The following is a 23,326-nucleotide window of genomic DNA, read 5'->3' on the forward strand; positions in this document are numbered from 1 at the left end:
CAAGCTAATACTACAAAAATAACTGAATTATAGCAAAAAAGAAACATTTCCCAAAATTAAAGATCATAACAAATAAGCTAGTAATATGCATTATAATCTCAGTAATGGAAAAAAATTAAGGAATGTTTTAACTTATAACTTTTAAAATAAAAGCTGAGTAGAAGTAGATTGTTTTTAGTCAAGGTGGTGTGAAGCTACCGTACACGAAGGCTTAGAGTAGTGGTTCTCAAACTCTGAGTCTGTATCAGAATCCCCTGAGGACTTGGGATTGAGACTGAGATTGCTGAGCACCAACCCTAGAGTTTCTGATTCAAGTCTGGAGTAGGGCCTGAGAATCTGCATCTCTAACAAGTTTCAGTGATGCTGATGCTGGTCCAGGGACTACACTTTAAGAACGGTGCCTTAGAGCGACAGCCTAGCAGGGAAATTAAGACTGAAGGCAAAACTGAACTGTAAACAAAATTTTAAATGCCGCATTAATCTTATAATACAATTTTAGATTCATATAAAAGCATGCACTCCTTAAAAATGTCAAATATTTTACCATATGCTCAAAATTAACATTTGGGTAACAAACGTATTTCTGAGAAGTCATTTTTAAAATAATTTTTCAACTTTAAGTTAACACATAAGTGCCCCAATTAGGGAATGACCAATCGTACTACAAACTAAAGTAACATGAAGGAAACTGAAAACACTGAAACAATTAAGCCATAAGCTTAGGAAGTAAAATAGTCCAAAACAAGTAGATTACTGACTGACAGCAATGTGAATCCTATTATTATATAAGTCCATTATACTGTGCTCTAATAATCTCCTAATTGTTATGCTGGAATTTAGTTTTAATCATTACATTTCTAATGTGCAACATCTGGAAAGGAAAGAAAAATGCTTTAACTTGGGTGGAGTGGTAGGCAGTGGCAGCAAAGGAAGGATGAGTTATGCTGGAATTACTGATAAGTCTTTTTCTCCCAAACTCTCTTTTAGTCATTTACCTCAGAAGGATAAATAAACTGGAATATCTTAACTTTTACTTAAAAGCAGAATAAAGTAACTTAAAGAATGCAACTTGCCTCTCCTTTATCTACCTGTGATACAACAGCACACCACTTCCAAGATATTCTTTTAGAGATGCAATATTGATATGTTCAAGAAAAAAAAATGGCCAAAGTATTTGCCATTTTAAAAAAAGTAAAATTTTTAAAACTACTGTGATGTAAAAAACAAAATCTTTCTGCTGTACTTTCTGCCAATTAGAAATGTTATTTCTAGCTGCTAAAATAATTGGTAAGGCTTGCCTTACTTTGCTCAAGAGTTTTTAGGTATCTATCCTAATTACTCAACAGGTCTTCTGAAGGGTTTCACAACTTTAGTTTCTCAAAATAGTAGTAACACTAGCCTTATTACATATACTTAAATGTCCCTAGGAAAGGAGTCTGAGCCAACTTCCAGAAAACAAACTGATTACAATGGGGGTGAAGCACAAAAACAACTAGGGTTAGTAGAAAAGATGAGCCACATACCAGTGCATATTTGAGTTATTGTTCAGTATGTGCAGTAAACATAGCACTCACTACTAAGGTTAAACCATTCCTTACAATAAAGAAACAAACCAAGAAATACAAGAAAGACAGTGGAAAATTTTCCCTGTAAATGATATATAGGCACAGACATGACATGTACTTTATTTGAAAATAATTTTCCTCCACTGAAAACAGATGTTTTTTCAGAATAAGGAATATGGTAAATAAGTAACCACAATGAAAAGCAACCTTTTAAATTAACTACTTTTTGTGCTAATCTTGAAAAAATGTATTTCACATATGAAAATGAAAACAAATGTCTATAATGTTTATGTTGTTTACCTTTGTAATGGGATCTATAACCCTTAAGTCAAATGTGAAAATTAATACAGAAAGCTTCTCTATTTTTATTTCATTCTAGGAGCAGCAATGACTCATGAGAGATAAAGACAAGCCTAGGACTTGTTTTTCAGTTAACGAAGTGTTTACTATATACTCATTCTATTATCTTCCCCTAGGTTCATCTTGTGATACATGTACATATATGTGCTAAGTAAGAAGACCTCTTCTGGAAGGCCTCTTTTCCCCTGACTTGTATATAAGCACTGTATTCAGTCTGACTAATTTACAATAAACCTTCAAAATAACCCTAAACCACTAACTACCTGCTACCTATCTGGCAATACGCTAAAGACTGTGGGAAATACAAAATACCTGGCACATAATAAGCACTTAACAAATATTTGTTGAATGAATTTACTGAATAACTGTAGTGTAAGACACTGCTGTTTTTAGGTGGAGGGACTGAACTAACTGCAGCACTGTGTAAGTACAATGGAATTCAGAAAACAACAATTACGAGCGTGGAGTCATTTAGTGAAAAGAATACCAGACTAGGCACCATGAGACTTAGGTATTTATTCTGTCTTTACCACTAAAACAGTTTTACTCTGTGGTAGTGTCATCTACCTAGGTGAAGTTTACCTACAAAATAGAGATAACATATGACCTAAATAGGATATATAGAATTAAATAAGATAAGGGGTGTAAAAAGTTCTCTGTCAACAGTAAAGCACTACATGAGAGAGATATGAGAGAGAGCTTTATGGAGGAGACAGAGGTAAGTCTGGCTTTGAGAGGTATATAGACTTCGTATGACAAAAAAAGGGAAGGCCCTTCAAGTTAATGAAACATTAGGGGCAAAGGCAAATGGAAAAAGGAATATACATGAGGCAATCATAGAAGATTGACAAGATTGACACTAGAGGAAATTTTTAAGAATTAAAGCATTACCAAATACAAACATTTTGGAGAAAATTTTCCAAACAATTCTCAAATAACTGATAGCTTCAAGCAAGTAAAACAATACTACAAGTAACCACTAACTACACATGTACTATGTGCCAGGGTATATGATTGATCTTCACATCACTCTAGCAGGTAGGACTTACAATGTTCATTTTAAAGACATAGAAATTGACTAAGAAAACATGTCCAAACTCACAATATTATAAGTAACTAACAGAATGCAAACCAAATTCTACCTGGTATGACAAACTGCTTAGAGGCTAACACCTGAAAGCTAAAGATTTAAGCTTCAAGTCAAAGCCTGAAGACTGGCTTTAAATAAATATATCCCTATACAAAGGCACTGCCTATTTACTTATATTTTTAAAAACAAGTAATAAAAGGATAAATCCTGAATTTTAGAAAGTTCACCAATAAGGGGACGGGTGAAGGGGACTTTTCTGAATATATCCCGTCTCTTAGATTTGACTTTGGAACCATGTAAATATTTTAAATAATTATAAAATCAAATTTAAAATTATAACTTTTTATTTTGAAATAATTATAGACTCACAAGAAGTTACAGATTAAAATTTTTTAAAAACAATACTTAAACATTGAAAATAAAATGAAACAGGTCAACCTAAGTATGTATTAGTTGGTGATCATACAGAAAACTAGTCTAAAACACAGTGATTTGTTTGTTCCTAGAGGGGTACATCCTTAGGAGAGATACAACTGGGGGGAAAAAACCTTAAATTATTTTCAGAAATCACACTGATGGCGGTGTTGGTATTATCATTCTAGGACTATTGTATATACACTGTGAGATAAAGAAAATAATTAACTTAGAAGTATCCTTATGAACTCAAAATCTATTTTATCTTAGAAGTAAAAACCAACAAAAACAAGCAAACAAAAAACACATTCTCTAGCACTGTACATTAAAAAGGCCTAGAGGGGGCCTCCCTGGTGGCGCAGTGGTTGAGAATCCGCCTGCCGATGCAGGGGATACGGGTTCGTGCCCCGGTCTGGGAGGATCCCATATGCCGCGGAGCGGCTGGGCCCGTGAGCCATGGCTGCTGAGCCTGCGCATCCGGAGCCTGTGCTCCGCAACGGGAGAGGCCACAACAGTGAGAGGCCCGCGTACCACAAAAAAAAAAAAAAAAAAAAAAAGGCCTAGAAAACAAGAATAACCCAGTGGCAATGAATACCCCTACCATGGAGATGATTGTCTTGAAATACCATTTACCACTAAAAGGAAAAAATGGCTAATTACAGGTCTGGAGCAGGAAATGGAACATCTTTACCAGAAAGCACAGAAGCAAAGACTACTAGGATCATGTTGAAAGGACTCAAAAGCCAACTTGAAGAGGCTCTCACTGGCTACAGATGGGACAATTTGAGCATTAATAAGGATAATAACTACAATGGACTGAAATACATTAAAAATATTTAAGTCCATGAGTTCAAAATGAAACTATGGGAGAAAAAGGGAAAAAAAGAAAAGAACCTCATTAGTCACTATTGGAGATGCTCATGAACCAGCTCATTATTTTGAAAATTGGTAAATAAAAGAAAAATAATCAAACATATATCCCGCCTTTCTTTGTAAATGGTACCACGGGGTAACCAAATAGCAGGTGAGGAGAAGTTTCTCTTTCCAAGGAACATTCCAGCTAACAAATAAAGAAAAAAATGACAGAATTAGAATATCACCACTTTGATCTCCCTAAATAATCAGTGCAGTATGGATCATCAATGATTGGTACCATCACCAAGAAGATACAGTCAAACATTATGTGTATCCAAATAGAAGTATACAACACTACCTGGGAATTAGCTGTATGTCTTGCGGGGATGGAGATGGGGGCGCAGGAATCAGATGGTAAACCTCTGGATCCTATAGCCAACTTACCAATTTACAGGAAATACAGTAAGCAGAGTTGAACGAATCCATAGGAATGTAATCAGCAAAACATAGACTTTGGAAGCTCTATGACTTGTCAAACTACGCTAGATGCTCTTTTTGTAAATATTTTTACTGAAACAGCCATCTCCATTCATTTACCTAATGTCTGTGGCTGCTTTCACACTACAATGGCAGAGTTGGATAGTTGTGACAGACCATATGGCCCACAACGGCTAATGGCCTTTTCTACCTGGCCTTTTAAGAAAAACTTTGCCAACTCTTGTTCTATAGGATAAACAACTCAATTTCTTTAACAAATAAGACAGTAGGGGGAAAAAGATGGAGAGAAAATCTATAGATTAAAAGAGGCCTAAAAGACATTTCAATCAATCAGAATGTCTCGATCTTATTTGTATCTGGATTCAAATAAAACCTGTTTTTTAAAAAAAATGTTGGACAACTATTTGAAGATATTAAAAAACGTGTTTTAGGAGTAATAATGTAAAAAATAAAAGAGTTCTAAAGTTTTTAAATTTTTACGTACTGAAATCTTTAAAGTGAAATACAATGTCTGGAATTTGTTTCAAAATAATGCAGAAAAGGGGAAGTGAACAGAGGTATAGATGAAATAATACTGCCCGTGAACTGATAACAGCAGAAGCTGTGTGATGGGTACACTCTATGCAGTATTCCTTAACACACGTAGTAAGACAATACATTCATTAGTCATGTTAAGAAGCATCAGATCATGATGGAACTCAGAAACATTCATATATATTTCTAGATATTCCACTATACATCATTTAGGAAGAGGAAAAAGGTCATTTTACTTAAAACTTCTCTGAAGATGTAACCTCCCTTTTGATATGATAAGGCAAAACTTGCCCCCTGATGAGAAGTATATGTGTTATTTCATTCTCAGGATGGAATGGGAGCAAGGCCAAATCTAGCCCATAAAAATTTGCAAAAATTAGAAAAAGGCACTCATTCCTTAAGATACTTCTATCTGTTAAATTTCTACAATAAATATATAATCTATTATGAGAATGGGGACCCTTAGATGTGATGCTTTCACACACTCACAACCTGTGCAACTGTAAGAGAGGCCCTTGATGAAAATTAAAAAACTCGTTGCCAAAGAATATGAAGAGTTCAACTTTACCTTTTTGCAAATTAGTAATCTAGAAAAGGTACTCCTCCAGTCTGGGAGTTGATCTTCCTCATCTACTTTTCATCATTCAGAAATGAATGTACCTGAGGGTAGTATGGGGGACAAGTCTACAGACTTTCAGAATCCTAATATTTCCTTCCTGAATATTCCAAATTAACAAAAACATTTCTCCCAGAAATGCAATTTCTCCCCCATTGCAATAAACACAGAGAGCCGATATACAGCGTCACCAGCATTTCAAAGGCAAGAGAGCTGCAGGAAAGAAGGTATGACCAGAGGCAATCAGCTAAGCAGTCTGTGAATATATGCCCAATTATATACTCTTCCAGTAAATATTAGAGTGAGGAAATACGGCTGGATCACTATTTTTTCTAAATCTAGTAAACAGAGGGAATCCCTATCTCTATTTGAAAGTATACTATTTAAAGAGGGTACATGAACAAGGCATTCTTGAGTACAGATATGAGAAAAAGACAAAGGATAATTTTTTAGTAGAGAAATTGAGCTATAAATGTGTTTACAGCATCTGTACATCATACTTTAAAATGTACATTATGCGTATCACATATACCAAAAACCAAATCTAATACAGAATAGAAGAGTTGTCATTTTCTATACACACATACACATACATACATACATACCCCAAGTAAATTAATTGAACAGATTTTTATCATTTTTATACTATGCCCATCCTAGGAGTGTTAAATTAACAAAATTTTAAAGCTTTGAAAAGGATATTAGTACTTTTAAATGATTTATTTTATACCAAAGTGACCAAAAAAAATCAAGGAGTGTGAAGGCTTCCCAAAAGACTGGTAAATAGAGTCATGTTTTATACAAAGGATAGACTGTTTTTATTTTTATTTTGAAAATGGTAGGAACCTGTTGTAATAACTTCCAATTACCTCTATGGCAACAGAAATTTCAGCTGCCACTTTAAAGTATTTTGTATATACCACGTAAGTAACTCAGTATTAAATTTAAGGCAATTTTATGAATTAAAGAATTATGAAGTCAAAATAAGATTCCTTTTCCAAGCCCTTCCACCCACAATATCAAATTCATAGGACTAAATGTAAACTTACTTGGGCTGTTAGAAAGGTATCATCTTCACCTTCTTGAGCTTCAAATTCCTAAGTAAAAGGGTATACAATAGCTTTGCTTTACAAAATATCTGGGTAACATGAGAATGCTTTTATGCTATACCCGATTATCACTTGCCTCGTGTTCTGTGCAGGGTCTATGGATACCATGGGTCCTAAGTCAATGCTTAATTATTCAGGCTATATTTTTTATGCCAACAGAAACGCTTAGTCACATTGATGAAAGAATTAGGAAAATGTCCTTCATGAGCCCTTCATTTATTAGGCTAGGTAGAACGAAGTGTTCTAAGCATGAATACTGACCCCCTAATCCCTTGATTTTCTTAAGATGTACTAACATACTTCAAAGCAGGACAAATGATCTATTTCATTCAAAGAAAAGATTTAAAAATTATATGCTTTTAAGTTAAACCTTCACAAGTAATTTCCCCACACTTGATAATAACCAAATAAATGCAAATTAGTCTTTTATATCTACTGAAGTAGTAAAAACAAAAGAAACTAAAACTACCACCTGATAATGTTAGCAAGGTCAGAGTTAGATTGGTACACTCATTCATAGCGGGGTAGTAAACAACTTAAAAGTTAAATATCCCAAATTAAAGGAGTAGCTATTAGATACATAGAAAACAGTCTAATAAGTTGTGGTGTAACACAAGAATTATGAAGTCATTATGATATGTTATGTGAAAATATTATATAGAATAGCAACTTATGGCATGATAACTACTAGGTAAAAATATATACATATGTGGAAGATAATAAGCAAAAATAAAAGGGTCATCTTAGATGGTAGGAGTCTGGGTGATTTATAAATAACTTTAAAAATATATTTTTTGAAAGTTCTGTGACTTTCACATTGAACTAGAAAAATACTTTTTTATTATTTAGTACTTAATTTAACTGTGTCACGTTTTAAAAAAAACTGGCTAAAGACCTGACTTTCGATGTCCTCTTTTTCTATATCTTCTATTGCTTCTGCCTCTATTAATTCATGAGCTCTCTTGTTCTCTTCTGCAGCAAGTAACTCCTTGGAATGCACATTTTCTTCTTCATTTTCACCAAATTCTTCAGAGTCCTTTAGTTCGTCATTTCCATCTTGTTCATGTGCCTCTTGATGCTCCAATTCACAGTCCTTTTAATGGTAAGAAAATTTGGTACAACTCGAGGCAAAGTACTATAGGCTATCCACCAAACCTTTTTGGTAATTTACATCTCTAAACATTTTCACTTTTATCATATTTTGACATTATTCCCAAAGTCAAAGTTCAATCATTTTATAGGACACACTGTGTCCTTAAAAATAGAGGGAGTCTAATACCAAGGTCATTAAACTATGCATCTGAGTTCCCAAATCTCTTACACTGAAATACATACATACTAACTGGATTGCTCTCAAGTTCCAGTTGTTTAATATTTACCAAATCACATACTTGTACGAGCTGTCCTTAAAGACATGGCTTCAAAGAAATGACTTCTTTTCTCCACATGTCACAGTTTGATTTAACTTCAAAGACAACGGAAATCTTACATACGATAATATAAAGTTTATTTCCAATTAATAATAAGGAATCCCAACTGTTACACCGATGTCTATTCTTAGAAAATATGCAAATAATTAATCTAAATGTATTAGCTTTGAAATCTACCACTATGCCACAAAGCCGATTAAGCAGGGGAACATAGGTTGGGATTGCCTCTGTGAAAGAATATGTTTGCCCTTCAAAGTTTAAGGATACAAGGGTACCTCAGTAGAAACAAAGAAAAGCAGCAATCTGCCTAATTCCCTCTTTGATTAGCTGCAGAGAAAGGGTTGAAAGCAATGAACATTCCTTCCTCCTTTCCTATTCTCATGGTACATCTAGCAGATTTAACAAAAAGTTCCTGGGTTAAAAGGGGAAAAGTGCAGGGGTATAACTATTAATCATTCATAGCTGAACTGCAATGAGTGAATAGAAATTTCTGGTGGGCACCAAGAAGAAATACAATTGTTCTGGAATATGAAGTGCGTGGGGAGCAGGGTGTCTCTGGGACAGAGGTTTGACCAGCTTCACTACCTATGGGTGGAGGAACATAGGGCATTGAAAATGGAGTAGGTGGTTGGTTATATGATGGTAGAATAGGTGCAAAACAAAAGAAAATCACAAGGGAAGTCACTGAGGGAACTTCATCTACTCTGAAGTGCCAACTTTGACCATTCTCCTCACCTATAAGTAGAAGTAATTCCTATAGTATTCATATATCTAAGCAGTAGGTGACATTTACCCACCACTACTGTATAAATTCCAAAATTATCAACTCTGAGAAACAGGGAAAGCATATTCACTTAATTTCTATCAAATTCATCACATATGCAGATACTTCCAAAGGGAAAAAGAAATATAAAGAGAGTGAAGATATATTTAAATAGGATTTTTTAAAAAGCTCTTTTGTTCTTCGAGACATTATGAGACCAGGTTCATTTAATAATTACACAAAGGCATCCTTTGCAGTACATGTAAGAGACAGCAATATTACATCTCGTAATGTTTCAAACGACTGAAACATTTTTATGAATTGAAGAGCTGAAAGGAAGTTAGAAATGTGAAAACTAAAAGGGTTTTTACTAAGTCACAATACTTTTCCAGCTTATGTATAATTTTGGTTAATCATGCACTCACTAGTGAAGATAACTAGAGAAAATAAGAGCAAAGGAACAACCTAATGGAAGATATACCACAAGGATAAAAGAATACAAAGACTGAAGAGTTCTTAAATGCTCAAACGAAAGCGGGTTACAGACATGCAATCATCAATTTTAATGGATCCCTGAGCAAACATTTCCTAAACTATCTGACTGCAGGGCTAACTCCTCAACCAAACATCTCTTTCTCTCTGTGCCTGCCCTCAAAGTGCAAGATACAAAGCGTTGAGACGCATGGTGCTGTGTGGCTTGTGTGTGTATAACGTAGGGAGGGTAGAGAGCTAGACTGTAGGAGAGATGGATGGGTGAATGGACATGAGCTGGCTTCATGGTGGAGCACACAGACATCCCAAGATGTTACGGCAATATGGCCTAACTGTACACAGAAGACGGAAATACATGGGGTGTACATGTACATAATTTAAGAGGAACTATGCTCATTAAATAATTCCTGAAAATGCTCCACTACCTAAGATCTAATGATCAGTAAATAGCAGATCACACTTCATTAAAATGAAAACAAACAAAAATCTAATGCTGATTAAAAATAACAGTATATAGAACTGCCACAACCTCAATTAAAATTAAAATACTTCATACTTCTGGTTGGTCAGTTTGAAAATACATTCTTTTTTAGCCAATAAAGACCTGGCTTATCTTTAAGGGGCAAAACAAATTTCTTAATCTGATCTTCACCAAGTAGCAACAGATCAGCAACTTTCTCCATTTTAGGGACTACATTATTCTAAGTTCTGTTTGTTATATACGAAAGCTAATGCGATGGGCAGTACCCTGTCCAGGAACTAAGATAACAATTGTCCTGTAGCTGTTCCTCTGGCCCCTATGTCTCAGATTTCTACTTAAAGGCTCAGACAAACATTTTTTGCTTTGTCTCATTTAACTAAAGATAAAGTTATTTATTATATTTCTCAACTATGAGAATAAGATTGACAATATTACATAAGTCTCTATCGTTATTTTACCTACATATTTCAGTGTCTACTGTTCAAGTAAAATGCATGAATTCATCATGCAAAATGCTAGGCTCAAAATAAACATCTTAACCTGTGTAATTAACACTTTACCTTGACAAAAGCATCATCTTCCACAGAAGCATCTCCACTCAACTCATCTGCTTCCTGTTTTTTACCTGCGAAAGAAGGAAAATGGGCTAACAACCAATATTTTATTACTTTAAAAGCAAAAAACATTCAGAGAAGTTTACCCCGAGGTACCACTCTCCACTCCCAAATCACCTGACAAAGCTAATGCCAACTGCCTATAAACCACCTGGCCACAGCTGTCCCAAACAAAAAAAACCTTTATTATCAATGTCATGCTGTTTCATTTCACTAAAATAAACTGTACAATTAATCCTACATATGAACCCATCATCTTAACCAACTTGACATGAGATACATTTTTTACACCACTCAAATTCTCTACCTCCAATTCTCCCGGAAGTAGCAGCACCTTTCAACAGTTCTCTATTTGTATACGTAACCAGACATCTGATAGCTAAATTCAAGACTCATATCCCCCATAAAGCCTTCCTAAGTTCTCCTTGTCAACAAGCTTTCTCTAAAATAAAATTCTCACACTTGACACCTCACAATCCATCAGCTGATTATATATTGCCTTGTACTCTCAAGTACATTTTGCTTCACCATTTAAAAAAATACCTTAAGTGCAGTGACTGCTTTTATGCTTATTTTGTGTTTCTCCAAAGGCCTAAATATAAATAGCGCTGGGCGCTTAACTTAATGACTGATTTAACTGATTTAAGGCAAGTAGAAATTACTTCAGACCAAAAACTGTTAAGAGCTTCTAGATAGACTACAGGCCTCCCTGACCCAACCCTCACCTTCAAAACTTTGCAAACTGGTGGTTGGAATTTTAAAAATGCCTTCCACATCAGAAAAAAAAAAGTTTTCCACAGAGCCAAAGCTAAAAGTTTGTGTTTTCAAGCTAGTCCACAAAAATCTACTAATTACCTAGCCCATAATGTATCAGAAATGCTGTAAAAAAAAAATCACAGCTGCTAAAATTTTACTATTAAATTTTTATTGATTTTCAGATGTTAATGAATGTTCTTTCCTGAGGCTAACTAATCAACCTTTCCTTTGCGTAAAACAGGAGCTGCCATGTCTCAAGCTTCCATGACCCCCAGGACCCCCAGAGTAGAGGGTTTAGTTGTGAGGTAACTGTAAAAAAAAGTTAGGATGCCTCCTTTTCCCATGTCTCCTCACCAGCTCCTATCTTCCATCTACTCCCAATTTGAAATCCTTTCCATGAATGAGAGATAAAAAGTGAAACAAGATACTGGTCCTTTCCAAATATGTGAAAAGATTAAGAGTAAAGAGTTTTCTTTTATCCACTGAGGTTAAAAGAGGTCTTCATGTCCCTGAGGGCTTGTGTGAATCAAAACAGAAACAAAATGTGGAGCTTAGTGGCATTTGTATTTTACAGAAAATACAAGTTAGAAGTTACTGTAAGGGCAACAAGAGAGCTGTTCCTTCCTTACAAAAGAAAACAGTATCAGGTGAGAAAGAGCTCACTAAATTGTTTTATCACGTTTAGAGAAAGTTCCATAATATAAAAACTTTAAAGATGCTACCTTTGAGAAGAAATAAGCTTTTTAAAACTAGAGGACTGGAACTTCCTAGTGGTCCAGTGGTAAAGAATCTGCCTTCTAATGCAGGGGACGAGGGTTCGATCCCTGGTCAGGGAAGTAAGACCCCACACACCACGGGGCAACTAAGCCCACATGCCACAACTACTGAGCTGGCACGCCACAACTACTGAGCTGGCACACCTCAACTAGAGCCCACGTGTCACAAACTACAGAGCCCATGCGCCACAACTACAGACCCCATGGCCCTGAAGCCCGCGCACCACAACGAAGATCCCACGTGCCGCAATTAAGACCCAACGCAGCCAAAACTAAATTAAATAAATAAAATAAAACTATAGGATTCCACCCCCCAACACACACACACCACCAAATAACCTATAGAGTAGAGCTTTTGGGTGAACTCCTTCAGATCATTTGCAAATACTATTTACTCTTTACAAATATAAAATGCTTTACAATTTGCAAAGCGCTTTTTAAAAATTTATTTTATTATATTTTATTTTTGGCTGCATTGGGTCTTCGTAGCTGTGCACTGGCTTTCTCTAGTTGTGGCGAGCGGGGGCTACTCTTCGTTGCAGTGCACGGGCTTCTCACTGCAGTGGCTTCTCTTGTTGCGGAGCACGGGCTCTAGGCGTGAAGGCTTCAGTAGTTGTGGCTCGCATGCTCTAGAGCACAGGCTCAGCAGTTGTGGTGCACGGGCTTAGTTGCTCTGCGGCATGTGGGATCTTCCCAGACCAGGGCTCAAACGCGTGTCCCCTGCATTGGCAGGCGGATTCTTAACCACTGCGCCACCAGGGAAGTCCCGCAAAGCACTTAAACAAAAAAAGGTCAACTGATTTTTCCTAGCACCCCATGGTACATAGGGCCGGAATCACAATTTTACAAAAGAGAAAATGAACCCGAGGTTACACAGCTTGCCCAAAGCTAGTAAATGGCATTGTCAGAACTGGAAGCCAAGGCTTCTCATTTCCAGTCTTAAATTCTTTCCACTTCATCTTACTATGACCTACTTAAAAGACATTATTCTAGTAAGAAGTGGTTAATTAACTCAATTTAAAGATACCATCTTTGAAATGGCAGCCCTCAGCATAATGACAAGCTACATATACTATGCACACTCCATGGTGAGTTTCACTTGCCTTAGTTTACTTAAAGGAAAACCAAATTACACTACATCAACCAAAACAACAACAGCAGTCACTACCACTGCTTAAGCAGCTTCCACAGTGCAGACACTAGGATAAATGCTTCATATGTATTAATGCATTTATTTTATCCTCTTAACTAGCCCCATTTTACAAAACAGGAAACTAATGCTGAAAAGTTAATCAGATTACAAAGTTAGTAAGGGTAGTGCTTCAGTTTAATCCCAGGCCTATTCCCACTCCTCAAAAACCACAAAACCATTGATGTTCAAGTAGCTACAATGTGCCAGTTGTTAAAAATGTTATCTCTTTTAGCATGAACACAGGCTCCACAAGCCACATCCATAAAATTTTAAAATGTGAGAGTCACAGAGATTACGTAACTTGCCCCATGACAAACAGGCAACAAGAGGCAGAGGTACACAAAAAGGTCCAAGTTTGCTATCCCTTATTGTTTTTAACAGCTGTATCACATGAAAGTACTGGACACAATGTGTCATAAGCTTGTAAACATAAAAACCACACGGAGGAGATTTTCAAACATACAGTGATGAAACTTTAGTAATAACCTGATAGGTACATAATATTTAAGAAAACTGACATTTCACACACTAGTTTTTGACTCCTCTCATGATCTGTAACTCTGCATTTGTTTACACATGATGAATTAGAAACTATACTGTAATTTCTTCCTTTATGGAAAAAGTATCACCCCTCTGGGCTTCCCTGGTGGTGCAGTGGTTGAGAGAACGCCTGCCGATGCAGGGGACACGGGTTCGTGCCCTGGTCTCGGAAGATCCCACATGCCGCGGAGCGGCTGGGCCCGTGAGCCATGGTCGCTGAGCCTGCGCGTCCGGAGCCTGTGCTCCGCAGCGGGAGAGGCCACAGCAGTGAGAGGCCTGCGTACCGCAAAAAAAAAAAAAAAAAAAAAAAAGTATCACCCCTCCACCATACAAAAATAATTCACATCTTAAAAAGCTATGATGTTCATCATCCAGCCCAGAACCTAGTACAATGCTATATAATAAGTAGATACTCAAGCATTATATATATCCTGACTGATAATGGTGTAGGTTCTAGGTTGGATGCTAGCAGTAAACAAGGTCTGGATTTCTATTCAGAATTTCTATCAGCCCTCACTGGAACAAAGGTAAGACGTGACACGCCAGTCAAACTAGCATCATGTGCAACCCCATCCTGTCAGTAAGGACTGTAAACTCCAACTTTAATGATGTTACAAAGTACATCGACAGATTCCTAACTTTTATGATGTCACAGATAAGAAATAACTTAAAAAGAAAAATCAAATCCCACTTAATTCAACAAGCACCACCAGCTTAGGCACATTTTTGTACAGTCAGTAATCGTTTATACCCCATATCCCATTTAAGCCTGTGCTATGAAAGCTCCTACAACAAACTAATAAATGAATCTTTTGTCCTTCAGGGAATCTGGCATATACCACAGAAATGGGAACTGGTCCAAAGCAAAGTAGCACCCCCAGGATGAGGAAGCTAACTGAAAGTGCAATGTAGTCGGAAGCCTAACTTTAATGCTCTAAGGAACAAAACTAGAAAATAAATTGAGTAGTAAAGATAGTCTGAATAGCAAAATAAAAAATGGAAGCAAAATTACTTATCACATCTCAAACTATCATAGTAGTAACATATAGTTATTTTGAAATTTCACTGCAATGATTTTAGGGTCAAAAGTAAAATGGTCAAGTAAAAATGTATACACCAAAGAAGACGACACTAGAATACCTCCTTAATTATGCAACATTGTTTGTATGGGTCCACAAATCCTTAGTGAAACCACTGGGGCCAGACATGTTTCAGAACTGTCAGATTTTAAGAGAGTACAATAGTGTATATACCATTTGTTAATTTAAACCTTCCAGTGGCTTCTGGAACAGTTTCTCTCAATCAATCACGGAAACACTTGTGCAATGAAATATATGAATATTAACATCAATTTTAGGATAAATCAAGACTATAAGTAGCCTCACTTTTGTCACCAAACTTAAGAAAAAACTTCATTTTCAGAATGTTGGTATTTCAGAATTAACAATAAAGAATTTTGGATGGCAATTTGGTTTTCTCCTTCAAAGGCAAATTGGTCCTTACAAGGTTTGGTAATTTTCCTTTTCAAGTTCAGAAATACCTCCAGAAACAAAATGAAACAAAAAATTCACTTAACAAGTAGATTTTAAAGTAATTTTGCCAAAAAAATTTTGTGGCTGAGTAACTTTTCCCCTAAACATTTACAGAAGCTATGAAACGTAGAAAATGTTCAGTCATAAAATTTCTGTTGGATAAGAGGGGGGAAGACTCAGAGACCAGGCCAAACTGAACAACACTGATGTTTCCAGCAACAACCTGTCCTCAACTGTATGAAATCTTAAAATAATCACATACTATGCCTTGTGTTAACCATTTGCATATGTGTTTTAGTCTCTCTTCTATTAAAATGGTATTTCACTAATGAAATCAGTTTTCTAAAAGGCCTTGCACACTGTCTTAAACATAGCAGTCATCCAATAGGTCATTTTATTATTTTTTAAAACTCTACCATAAAGATAATTCATACTCATTATAATAAAATAAATCTGGAAAACACCAAACGTATATTTTTTAAAAATCTCTTAACTGTGTCATCTAAAGACAACCAAACTGAACATCCACACACACTTGTGAGCATTTGCACAAGATTTTAAAAGGCAGCAAGAATGTAACTGAGTTCTTAACGGATTACTTTTCTATCCTATCAATAAAAAGAAAACAGCACTGCTTAACTCAGCATTATTGTGAGCATCAAATAAAGCAATGTGAAAGTGTTTTGAAAACTGTAACAGAGAACTAATTGCAAACTGACAGGCAGAAAGAGATGAATGAAAATGATGCTAAGTTTTAAGCTGTAATCTAGAGCAGCCAGTGGTTCTTAACCCTAGCTGCATGAGAATCACCTGGCGAACTTTTAGAAAAGACTGATTCCTGGGCCCCCAACAGAGTAACCAAAACCAACTCTCTGGGGGGCAGGAGCCTGGTATCTGTATTTTTAAAAACTCAAATGACTCTAATGTAGAGCAGTCTGAGCATAACTGAAGAAGTTGGAGTGAGAAGAACATAAAAGGTTACCGTTTTCAGATTCTCCAGATTAGAAAAAATTTAAATTCTACCCACCTTCAACAAAACACCTTGAGTAGGCATGAACCGGTATTAATTCTCGACAAGGTTAAAAAAAAAAATCCTTAAACATAAACCTCCTATGAGTACATGCACATGTACATACATACCTTAGATCATGTTATCTGTGATAAAATCCAAGTGGTGGAATTACGGGCAATTTTCACTTTTTTTTTTTGCGGTACGCGGGCCTCTCACTGTTGTGGCCTCTCCCATTGCGGAGCACAGGCTCCGGACGCGCAGGCTCAGCGGCCATGGCTCACGGGCCCAGCCACTCCGCGGCACGTGGGATCTTCCCAGATCGGGGCACGAACCCACGTCCCCTGCATCGGCAGGCGGACTCTCAACCACTGCGCCACCAGGGAAGCCCAATTTTCACTTTTTTGTACTTTTCTGGATTATCTAATTTTTAGTATATGTGCTGCCAAAGCGAGCACTGGATTATCTAATTTTTAAAATGAAAACATTTCACTTTTATAATCTGGAAAACAATTCTGTAAAGCCATAATACAAACTACTATTCCAGGTTACCAGAACTGCCACATAAGGCTAACTCGGGCTGTGGAGTTTATGGTGTGAATGGTTAACTCCCGGAATTGCACCACACCGAGGCCCTTTTATTGTAATGTGTGAGAACTAACTTATAGTTGATTAAATAAATCAGCAAATTTCAGCCTTAAATCCTAAGCCATTGTTCAGTCTCTTCATTAAAGTCATTTCTGATGCCACCAACTGATAATAATGACTGGTTTTTCCTCTAATTCCTGGACAATTCTCACTTTATTTTACATGAGTTCATGAAAGAGAAGAAAAAGTCTGAAGTCTTCTGTCCTTAATTCAAAATGCCTAGGAGATGAATGACATGGGAGAAAGACACTATCATAAAGTACTAGAAAATTTTATCTATCTCCCCACCAGGATCCTTGACACAATAAAATAGCTGAAAAAAGTACAAAAGTGCTTTGATGATAAACATAATCCACCATATACAACTGCATAAGTCAAATGCAGGTTTTAATGGCTGAGGTAAAAGGGCCTGATTTTGTGAAATGAAAATGACATACACAACTTCTGAGGTTGGACAATATTCCAGCAAAAGTTATGAGGCTTTCCAACACAGCAACAACTTGGTGAGGGATAAAAGGCGAGTGCCATGATTCACATACTCTAAAAGTAAGTACATTTCACAATCAGTGTTTAAGGAGAAGCTACTAGTGCTGTTGAGAAAAGCACCTTAAAAAGAAAAACTGTTTGGAAAATAGTAAAGACTATTAATCTCTGATAGACTGCTGCCTACAAAGAAATATACAATTAAAATAAGCACCAAAAGAAATATTTTTAAAAGCAGTTGTTAAGAAAGTCATCATATGGCCCTCAGTATTCATTCAACAAACCTGTTATGTGCCAAGCAATATGCTAGGCATTACAGAGATTAATGTATATAAAAGACTATGTCCTCACCCCACAAAGCTTTTAGCCCAGTGGGTACCCAAAAAATATTTATGACAATTTTGTTCCCAAAATGCTTCTCAATGCCACAGTTCTGATTAAAGTTTCCTTAACATCCAAACACACAACAGTTTTTAAAAAAAGCAAGCATTACAGTACACTGATACTAAATTATATGAAATTCATTTTATGTGGTTGATTACTATATTCTTATTTGGCATACAAATTTTAGAAAGCTTTACACAGTAAACATGTAATTAATTATACTGAGTGTGGTACTTTCCACACATAATCAGGCATTATGTTTGGATAAACCTATAACCCCAAAATATACTTGTTTCTATAGTGGGAACAAAACAGATTTTATATAGCAGTTTGAATCTTTTTTAAACCTGCAAGTATTGTAAGTGAGTTTCAATTCGTTAAGTACTGATTACATATACTTCTGAATATTGCACTGATTAACTACTTAAAGTAACTTTTGCTGAAGTTTAGAGGTGACTCAAAAGGTTGAATATCCAGAAGAATGATATGCTGTTTACAGGTGAACCGAAAGAAAGTTTACATCTATAATCTCTAAAAGAAGCTAATGAGGAGTTAGCTCTACCTGTTTAACCGCTTTCTTAACACACACCCAAATAATGACAGTAACTCTTACTGGTGAAGCGCTCTTCTAGGTTACTTATTAAAAATTTCATAGCAAAGAGAATGTGAAAAGACTCAGAAGTGAGAACCAATCTAAGCTTAAAATTTCACCCCACTAACTCTATGCAAATAGATTTTACAAATATGTTAACCATAAATATTAGGACCCGCTATAACATTATCAACATTTGTTACAAGTTTGTGAGTTTGTGCTTGTAATAACGGCATTTTTAAAAATATTCTACAATATACTTAAGAATGCAGATTCCTTTTCCTCTAATCTGTCACAACATAATCATTTTAACACAAAAAAATTGTTTGAGAAATAGTGACCCTGCACTTATAAGAGAACGAACTTAATATTTCACCTAAGTAACTTTTCAAGACCCATGAAGCTTCTCTTGCCTTATCATTCAACATCATTTAATTTTATTGCTACATTAAGTCACATCATCATAAGAATAATTTATTTTGCCTAACAAGCTATTAAATGTGGTGTCTTGCTGTTGTCTACATGACTGCCTCTAAGCAATCCCTTTCTTTATTCTTATCCTTTTCTAGTATTCCCAGCTAAAGATATCCATACTGACTGAGGACCTATGAGTTTTCCTGTTCCTTCCTTATATATCTATTTTAGCTAAAAAAAGAATGTTTCTTCTGGCTCCTAGCTACATATAATTATTAAATTTCAGAATTAAGAGACCGTTACAGATGGTCTAGTAAATTTTCCAATTTTATAAAAAGGAAGTATACCCATTGAAGGAAAAGTAGTATGACCAAGATGCAATTACTTTCAAGATAGATACTGCTAAGTGAAATAAGATGTGACAAAAAGAACATCATATTACAATATTATTTAATTTCTTGAATCCTTAGTTTTAAATATGTTATTAATATTTTTAAAAGTTTCCCTATTCAAATTTGATGTCTAAAAATTATTTTAAAACAATTTAAAATTTAAAATAATCTTACTTATAAGCATCTTAACTGTAAATTAATTCAAACTAGGTTCTTAGTTTGGGATTTACATTATGTTCTTTCTCATTCACAGGATTTTCAGAACAATGATAAATGGAACTCAAGGAGACAAGAGCTATTTATCACAGATGTCATGAAGTACTCAGTTGTAGTGTGTTGCAGACAATTAATGTTACAACTCCTGACTAAATACTACAAGATACCTTAACATCAGAGTTATGGAAAAATTAAATTCAAGTATCCTTATAATCCATATAAGAGGAAAAAATTAACATACTTATTATATATATATATACACACACACATACATACATACACATATATATGTATACTGAAAAACTTCTTAAAATGGTATATTGCTGAATTTATTGCTAAAGGTAGGATGAGTGAAGTTCCTAATGACTAAAAAAGAAAGTGATACACAGTTAAATTAAAAGTAGGTGAGAATGAATAAATCACATGAGATTTACTTTACATGCTAAAATCAGTAATCAGCTTAAATAATTTGGGACTATGATTAATACATAACATCTATCAAACTACCACAATATGCTAAATAAATGACATGAATCAAAATCATTATAAGAAATCACAATAAGAAACATGGTTAACTCCTGATGTACTTATTTCTGAATTTTTTATGCTTCCTCATTTTGAAAGTGCCTCTGAGTTTGTTAGCAGAGGCTTCTCAACACAAGCTTCTCTAACACAGGGAAATGTATCTCTCAAAGTCATACACTGAGTTAAGAATTACATTAAAAGCCACAGATCTTCAAGATAACTTTGTTACTCCTCTAAACACCATTTCTACCTCTGCCATTCCCATCCCATCCAGAAAATGCTTCTTTGCCCCTTTCAATTTCCTTTGGCACAAATAGGGCACTCTTGCAAACCTACAAAAACTCTCAGTGAGATGGCATCAAGATGTGCCTGGTCCCAATACTCATGCAGATTGCTTAAGATCAAACTTGACTATTTCCTTCTTTTCAAGGTTAATCCATTCAACCATTTTACTCTAGTTCAATCAATCTGGTATACAGCAGACAGTAGCATTTAGGATCACTTAAAGCAGTAAAGAGTGTTAGGTTTTTAAAATGCTGCAGCTGCATGGAACTTGTATGTAGGTACCAGGATCCAGATACCCACATCATGCCCACCCTCTGACACTGTCCTTATAGGACCGAGGGAGAAATCCGTAATTATTCAAGTAAGTATTTCACTTACCAGAACCTTTTAAATATATCTAAGTCCCATTTATATTGTTAAAATATTAATTTAAAACAACTTTTACCTATTCATTAAATCACCATATCCTAGAAATATATTCTGGCCTACTTTAAAAGTTATAAAATCGAAATCATTAACATATCCCTATAACTTAAAACTTTTTATTTTTAAGCTAATTAGTCATGGATTTTTTTCCCCTACCTTGTTAGTATGATTGGTAAGGTCTTTTTGAATTTCACTGAAAATTAGAATGTTTAATGGCATAAATGCAAATTAAATTCACCAAATCAAACAAAATACTAAACACAGAGGTTATAAAATTTTAATATACTAGAGAAAACAGCAAGGAGCCAAGGTGAAAGATTTGGTAGGAATTCCATCAATACTCTGCCAATTGTGGGGCAAGGTAGACATGTATTAAACCGTATTTTATTCTTCAGGTCTTCACACTATGAAGGAAGAAATATTATGAAACTTGACTTTGTAATTTTTTCAGAAGCAAGAAAGAACTGGTCTCACTTTCAGGTCAGCTTCAGCCAAATCTTAAGGGCTACTAGTCACCCAAAGCTTGGCAACAGTAACTTTTCTTCCTTGACCCAACAAGGCAGAGTGCCAGAGGGAAATAGCAAAGAGTAGCACTATATAAACAGGGCAAGTGGCACAAGAGCAGAGGCAAGTTATATAACCAAAATATATTTTAAAATATGTTTATAACTCGTAACAACCTTTGCCTTTGGTTGGTTTCTTGTTTGGAGTATCAGTTGAAACAGTTAATTCAATATTATCTGGATCGCCTCCTTCCTCTTCAATAGCCTACATTAGAAAGAGAAGTTAATATGCTACACAGTCTATCTAAACTTATTTTAAAAAACGAAAAAAAAAATTAGCAAACCTCAAGCCTCAAGACATTAGAATTGCCAGTCATTTCATAAACCAACTTCACAAAGGAGCAATTAAACTACAAGAGTGAGAAACTTTCAGGAGGAAATATCATTAGGTATCAAAATCACATGGAGTTTTACATATTACCCAGTCAAGAAAATTAACTAACACATATTATCATACTGAACAAAAGTCTAAATATTCTCGATTGCATAGAAGTTGCTAGCTACGAAAGTAAAGAACTAAAATGAGCTTTCCTAATTTCTATAGTACAAACTTATTTCTCCTCTACAATTCCAACGCTCACTCAAACCAGAAAGATAATCAGGGAAGAAAAAGAAGATTATTGCGCTAATGCAAAACTGAAAACCCAGCGGAAAACAAACCCTTTCTCTTACCCACCCATCAACTCCCACTACTAATTACCCCCCAATTGGGGGAGGAAACGGTTGGACACAATTACACGGTAACTTCGCAGAAGTCACCAAAGTAACCAGTCCCTACGAGGCCAAGAAATGCACGCGCTCACCATCGCTAAAGGCTGGGGACCGAGCGCCTCCCGGGTGTCCACGATCGCCCTTGGGAGGCCGCGCCGGCCGGCCGCAGCCTGGCAGGGACGTCCTGGGGGAGGCAGGGGTGCGCTGGGCTGCGGCGGCCGGTCCCGGGCGGCTCGCGGGCCCCTCGCAGGCCCGGCCCGGAGCGCGGGGGCGGGGGCGCCGCGAGAGGGTCCTTGCCTCCCGCGCGCGCGGGCGCCGCCCGGGACCTCCCCACCTCGCAGCCCCGCGGGCCCCGGCGGCTGCGAGCGGACGGGGGCTGCGGCGGAAGTGGGGGCTCCGAGGCGCGGCCTAAGCTCGCCTTCCCGGACCTAGCCGGGCCTCACCTGCTTGAGTCGGGAAACGAGCACAGTCTTGACTCCGGTGATGTCCAGGTTCCGCCGTTTCAGCTCGGACTTGAGATCGATGACCCGCAGATCGGTGATCTTTTTACCTTCCGCCTGACCTGAGGCGGCCGAGGCTGCCACAGCACCGGTAGCGGCAGCCATCTTAGAAGAACAGCGCGCTGCCTAGGCAGCAAGTGATCTGCAGGGCGGCGGCAGCAGCTCCAACTTCAACTCAGGCCTCGCCGGCCGCCGGCGCCGCACAGCGCTGCGCACAATGAGCCACTAGCCCCGCCCCCTGTCCGCCACCCCGGCGCAACCTGCAGCCTCAACGAGCACCCGGATGAGGGGCGCGCGTGCGCACTGGCGGGAGGCGGGGGATGGCGCCCAGCGCGCGCTGCAGAGACGGCCGCTGCCACCTGGGCGGTGCGACGCCCCCCCCACACCCTTGCGTGGATTGGGAGGTCAGGCGCGTTCAACCGCACCAAAGTCCGCCGTGCCGCGGTTCCCCACGGCTTCGTTAGCCATTTTCTGGAAGTGTCTCGAGTCTTGAGCAACAGCAGTGCGCTGGCACTTTCGGCATAGATAGTGCGCGCGTCACTCAACACAAACCAAGGGGCG

At 37.0% G+C, this 23,326-nt stretch overlaps 1 protein-coding gene across 3 annotated transcripts in view; it reads right to left on the reverse strand.

The window, feature by feature from the left end:
- Positions 1 to 22,870, reverse strand: part of SLTM (SAFB like transcription modulator) — a gene marked incomplete at its 5' end in the record, with an annotated part of 43,832 nt that extends 20,962 nt beyond the window's left edge. For all 3 annotated transcript variants that reach the window (XM_079698845.1, XM_079698846.1, XM_079698847.1), the window contains 5 exons: positions 6,982 to 7,029; positions 7,937 to 8,134; positions 10,768 to 10,832; positions 21,672 to 21,759; positions 22,709 to 22,870. In XM_079698845.1, the coding sequence (XP_079554971.1) occupies positions 6,982 to 7,029; positions 7,937 to 8,134; positions 10,768 to 10,832; positions 21,672 to 21,759; positions 22,709 to 22,870 (561 nt within the window). The remainder of the gene's footprint in view (positions 1 to 6,981; positions 7,030 to 7,936; positions 8,135 to 10,767; positions 10,833 to 21,671; positions 21,760 to 22,708) is intronic.
- Between the last annotated feature and the right edge of the window lie 456 nt (positions 22,871 to 23,326).

This window comes from Hyperoodon ampullatus (assembly GCF_949752795.1).
Source record: "Hyperoodon ampullatus genome assembly, chromosome: 3".
Lineage (NCBI taxonomy): Eukaryota > Metazoa > Chordata > Mammalia > Artiodactyla > Ziphiidae > Hyperoodon > Hyperoodon ampullatus.